The 6,145-nt window shown below is 38.3% G+C and overlaps 1 protein-coding gene across 5 annotated transcripts in view; it reads right to left on the bottom strand.

Moving 5' to 3' along the window:
- Positions 1 to 207: 207 nt before the first annotated feature.
- TCF4 (transcription factor 4) overlaps positions 208 to 6,145 on the bottom strand; it is a 435,815-nt gene continuing 429,877 nt past the window's right edge. For all 5 annotated transcript variants that reach the window (XM_044664648.1, XM_044664684.1, XM_044664656.1 and 2 more), the window contains 2 exons: positions 916 to 1,145; positions 208 to 344 (listed from right to left, as the gene is read on the bottom strand). In XM_044664648.1, the coding sequence (XP_044520583.1) occupies positions 208 to 344; positions 916 to 1,145 (367 nt within the window). The remainder of the gene's footprint in view (positions 345 to 915; positions 1,146 to 6,145) is intronic.

The raw sequence follows: 6,145 nt of genomic DNA, 5'->3' as shown, positions 1-6,145 counted from the left end.
AGAATATATAACACTTAATAGAATATATAACACTTATATAACACATATACTTAATTATACTTAATATATAATATAAATAAATACATTAACATACACAATATAAATACATAAATAGATGTATAATATTAATTAATACTTAATACTCATTTTTTCAAAATGTCACATGTCCCAGAGATATCTGCAGTGGTTGAAAGTGAACCTACCATTTCACATCTGTCCCATGTGATTCGATGCATCTCCCATTCCGGGGTGAGGTCCCGCCAAGGAGAGAGGAGGAGGCTCTGAAGAGACTTTTTCTTCTTCCCTTCTTTTCAGGCATGCCGCTTTAGGATTCAGATTCCTTTCTGTGTGACATCAAAGTAAAGAGCATTGCCAAACGGTTCAGTCCGGTGAAGCCGCTCTCTACCTAGATCTCATTGTTTAGTTAACCCAAGCGCTACTTCTGGGGTTAAGGTAGTAATGCGATGAGACTCGCTGTTTTCACAGCAGTCCCAAATTAATGAGTATTTTACAATAGCACTTTGTAATTACGTCCTTTGCTGGTATGTTAAATGCCTGTGCCTTTGGGTAGCAAGCAAGGGAGAAGATGACTCAAGTCTGAACTGAATACTGAATTTGGGCAGCAAGTTTGTTAATTGTCAAAAGGGAGCGAGGCAGATATTCTACACTTGTGTTTCAGAGAGTCCATGTGAAGAATTTCAAAGTGGAGCTTTAAAAAAATCTAAATATAGTTAAAAGAAGAGTCCCTCTACGGACTTTCAATGTGATTTCGAGTTGGAATGCTCCTTTTGGATGATGAATTTGCTGTGCTTTATAGTATAGGAACCGAGCCCGATTAGCTATCAGCTTTGGAGCGAAATGCCCTGTGTCATGCCAGCGGGGACAAAGGAAGGAAGGACGGGGCAGCCAGCTCACCTCGCACTTGCTGCTCTAAGCTGAGAATGACGGCCACTGCCTGGTGGAGGATCAGGAGTTTTGTCTGGGGCTTGTCACTCTTCAGATGGAGCTGCACCATGCGGCCCAACTCCTTGAAAGCCTCATTGATGTCACGCACACGCAGGCGCTCACGGGCGTTGTTGGCCATCCTCCTTTCTTTTTCACGCTCTGCTTTCTGCTCCGGTGTCAGATCTTCATCATCATTATTGCTGTGAAACAAAAAAGACATAACATTTTCTAATGGTGTGTGTGTGGGGGAAATGAGCTTTCTAAATATTTTCCTTATTTCCACCCCCACCCCCCACCCCTGTTGCCTTTCTCTAAAGGTTTTGCCTTTAGATTCTCCATCTGAGATCAGAATTTTGCAAATGTCTTTGCTGCTGAGATTGCCTATGATGTGGCAAGATGGCTCTTTATTCTGTTAAGCCTCCAGCATGTAGCTTGACCTGAGGAAAGAGCTAATGGCTCTACCAAAGATAGAATGCTCATATCAAGCTGGAGGCAATGGCCAAGTCAGGATCAGGGCCACATGTTGTTTGCATTGGGAGAATGAAAGATCTCAGGATATCAGCCAAAATGAAACAAAGTACATTTCAACAACAAACATTACATTTCAAAAAGCAGCACCACAGCCTGTTTTCTCTTACCCTATTAGGAGCATGACCCCTGTAAGCAAAGTATGTTTGAAAATAAGATGTTTCTGGAAGGTTCCATTCTGTGTGGCATTTAGAACCGATGGGAAACAAATGATTCTAAAAGAACTTAATAGACTTAAATAAGATAAGACAGAATAACAATACCAGTTTTATCTCCTGCAATTAAGTTCTAAAAAATTTAAGTAAGGCAAATAAATTGTAAAAAGCTGGATTTTTAGTCTATGCTTTGCCTCTGCTAGGTGTATGTGATCTTAAGGAAGGGTTTTGATCTTTCTTGAGTCTTGCTTTCTCCTTCTTAGAAGGCCAAATTAGATATCAGTGGCTTTACCTTGTTCTAAAACCCAATGATTTTGGGGGCAGCTGGGTAGCTCAGTGGATTGAGAACCAGGCCTAGAGACGGAAGGTCCTAGGTTCAAATCTGACCTCAGACACTTCCCAGCTGTGTGACCTTGGGCAAGTCACTTGACCCCCATTGCCTACCCTTACCACTCTTCTGCCTTAGAGCCAATACACAGTATTGACTCCAAGACAGAAGGTAAGGGTTTAAAAAACAAAAACAAAAAACAAAGGGGCACCTGGGTAGCTCAGTGGATTGAGAGCCAGGCCTAGAGATGGGAGATCCTAGGTTCAAATCTGGCCTCAGACACTTCCCAGCTGTGTGACCTTGGGCAAGTCACTTGACCCCCTTTGCCTACCCTTACCACTCTTCTACCTTGGAGCCAATATACAGAATTGACTACAAGACAGAAGGTAAGGGTTTAAATAAAATAAAATAAAAAATAAAAAATCAGTGATTTTAAGAACAGGTGAGGGAAACCTGTTTGAGAGCTGGCTCTATGAAACAGACTTGATGCTTTTAACTGATGACAAATTGAATATGCACCAATAACATCATGTGGTTAAAAAAAAAAGCTTCAAGTTACATTCTGTAGTACAGAGAGAGGGGGTCATACTGATTTCAGAACTCAGCCAAAGCTTGAAAAAACTGTCATGACCCCCTCTCTCTGTACTACAATTTGGAAAAGCACAGCAGGGAGATCACACTCTCACAAACAGCACTGGTTACAATTTGTAACTAGAATTTTGTTCCTAGTTCTAGACACTTTAAGGAAAATGGCAAAACTAAAGGTTATCCAGATAGTGAGCAAGTATGTGAGGGGCCTGGGAAGCCTGTAAAGGAAGGAGAGTTGAGAGATGAAGAAGAGCTGAGGGAACCTACAGATGTTGGGCTGGAGAAGAGAAGACTTAGTAATAGGTGGTGGAGGGAGGTGATAGGGAACAGACTCATTCTCTGCTGTTCCAAAGGGCAAAGCCAAGACCAATACATGAAAGTTAAAGGAAAGTAAATTTTGGTTTAATCGAGGGCAGCACTTTACCATCTTGTCCCTATTTTGAGCTTTTAAAAGATAAAATGGGCAGCCAAAATAGGTAGTGAGTTCCCTTTTACCTTAAGTACCAATCAGAGGCTACTACATAGATGTTAAGGATTCTATGCACTAGATAGCCTGATCTCTAAAATTCCTTTACATCTCTGAGATTTTTGTGATTCAAAGCTGATTTTTTCACTAAGTAAAGATGCTTTTCTTGTTGCAATGTGAAATGATCAGATGGACCTATGACTCTTTCATCTGACTCCCTTTTTGTTCTTCTTTTGTATAAGAAAAATTATTTATTCCTGGTGTCAGGAAGACCTGAGCTCAGATCCGGCTTCAGATACTTTGTAGCTGTGTGACCCTGGGCAGGTCACTGAACCCTGTTTGCCTCGGTTTCCTCATTTGTAAAGAGAATTGGAGAAGGAAATGACAAGCCATTCTGGTATCTATGCCAAGAAAATGCTGAATGGGGTTATGAAGAGTTGGAGATAATTGAAATGGTAACAACAATCTTTTTTTCTTTTTTTTTCTTCTTGGCTAATCAACAGCCAAGAATTAAGGTAAGGAAGATGTTTCAAGTCTCTGGATCTAGGGTTCTCTGGGGGATAGATCAATATTGTTTTGAAGCAACCCCTCTTCCTGGATCAACTTATAGACTATGATGAATCAAATTTTAGAATAAATTGCAACTTAAGACACATGGTGTGTTACAATGATTCCATTGGTGGCTGACCAAGGTGAGAAGTGTGGTAAGGGACAAATAAATCTGAGGGGAAAAGAGTCATTAGAGCTTTCTGCAACAAGTGCCTCCTGATATCCTGGCTGAAGTAATATGGCTCCTTTTCCCAACTTTAATCTTAGTTGGCCAAGTAGAACATGATGATGTTTTCTTGAACTGACATTCTGGTAATGAGTAGGGATAAAATACAGCTGGGCTAGGTCATTTAAATGGGCCCTTTACTTTGCAGTCCCACTCCCCACACCTGCAATGTCCTCAGAACTCAGTGAACAAAATGTTATTAAGAAAAAAGCACTCGGGTCCTTTAGAAAGTAACACTACTTGAGATAATGAACTGAATGGAATAGGTAGATCAGCAATAGAAGCAAGTTTCCCTCAGGTAAAGTCAAAAAGGCAATCATTTGGGTAATCATTTTGTACATTAAACATTGTGCTATATATAACACAAAGAAGACTTGAAAATGAGAACTTGTTTTCCAAAGGTTCATGGGCTAATAAGTAATTTGAATTCATTATTCACTTATAAATAAATGTATAAATAAATAAATTGGTTATGCAAATAGACTGCATAGATTTTTTTCCCCCTCAAACACTGTTGACTTATAACACAGATCTGGAAGCATAACTAAATGTCACAAGAGTGACCTTTTCACATAAGAAGGTTCTCAACAACAAATTAAAATAGTCTACTGAAACTTCAAAGGACCCATTAATATGTATATGTAACAGCTACTAGTTTAAACGACTAAGAATTGATCTGATCACTGAACAGCAGTATAGAGGTACTAGTCACATAGAAGCATCTCCAGTGTCTCTTACACAGAATGGAATGAAAAAACTCAAATTGTCACTGTACTTTTTCCTCATCTTTCCTATACCTAAAAAAGAATGGAAGAGAGCATGCAAACAGTGGCATTTTAGAAAATGAGTGCAGAAGAGCTAAATGAAATTTTCTTTTATTGGTAACCTAAGGAATAATCTGAAAATGTTTGTGAAGATCAGAGTAAGTGAATCTTAGTTCTCTGTCCCAAACAGAACACCTTCTGCCAAATCTCCCAATTCCAAAGCGAAGTGAAGAGCTGGCAATTACATGGGGGATTAGACAGCCAATTTGGATAACTAAAGACATAAGGGGATCATTTTTTTTTGAGTGTTTAAGGTGTGCTGCAAGTATTTTGGTCTAAAATATCTGGAATGTGTACAGCCCTAATTCACCACATAATTGCCAACCTTTACTTTAATACTTGGGCAGGTGGCCTTGGCAGCTAATGAAATAGCTTATTGGACATTCATGCTAAATTATGACCCAAATATCAGAATTTTCCTACAGTGTATCTCTCTACACAGAATTTTATCAAATATAGAAGAAATGAAGAACCACATCTTTCCCCATTATGTTGTTATTATTTTTAAACATTTTGCTGTAAAGGAATTCTGAGTACTTTTAGTAGACATTCTCAACTAAAGAGCTTATCAAAAATACCAAATTCTTAGATGATCAACCTATCCTCTTTCATTTAATATCCCCAGAATGTAGCTAATACTATTATAGGTTTTTTCTGTTTGGAATTTTAATTTTCCAGATTTGTAATTGGTGGCTGAACAAGTCAGATCTCAGTAGACTGATGGATCTTAAGGACATCTCTCTTAATATGAACTACAGAGGCAGAGCCAAGATGGCAGCTTAGTAGTAGCAGCAAGAGCTGGAACTGCTCTGAGAATCCTCTCAAACCAATTTTAATATGAACTACAGGCTCATTAGTTCAGAATGTGAGGACACGTTAGTAGTTATTACTAACCCTAAATTCCTTATAACACAATGCATTTCTGACATTTAATTAAATAATTCCAATTAGTGCAATTTAGCTCAATTTAAAGGAGCAATATTGAATTCCTAGTGGAAGAACTCTGGGTGCTATTCAAGTGTCTGTCTCCTCAATTACTTCATATATAGTTAATGTAGACACGTTTTATTATTTTTCCTTCAGCATTTGCATTTCTGCATTCCAATTCTGTTCTTTTTATTTTTTAAGAGAACCTATTGTTATTTAGAGTGTCTCTGCGTTTTGTTCTAAATTTTTTAGTGTCAGGTTAGGGTTAGACTTGCTGATTTCTTTAAGAGCTTGTATTTTTGTTTTGACTTCTTTGATATTTTCACTTAATTTGATGTTGCTTCTGAATCCTCTTAGAAGTTCTTAGTTGCTTCATTTCGGGGGGGGGCTTGAAGAATTCATTATAACTACACCTTTCTCAAGGGATTTGGTCTCAGTTTCTTTGTTTTAAAGTTCTTGTCCACTGATTTGGCAATTTTACCTTGAATCAATCTTTCATTTCCTTAGTCAGCTTTCTTTTTTTATCTATTACTGTTGTTGATTATTCTTTGGTTTCCGTGTTGAAATTATGTTTCTTACCACCGATCTTTGATCTTCTTAAGACATAGT

This window comes from Gracilinanus agilis, chromosome 1 (assembly GCF_016433145.1).
Source record: "Gracilinanus agilis isolate LMUSP501 chromosome 1, AgileGrace, whole genome shotgun sequence".
Classification (NCBI taxonomy): Eukaryota; Metazoa; Chordata; class Mammalia; order Didelphimorphia; family Didelphidae; genus Gracilinanus; species Gracilinanus agilis.
The sequence above is the reverse complement of the archived record's forward strand: the minus strand, read 5'-3'. Positions and strand labels throughout refer to the sequence as shown.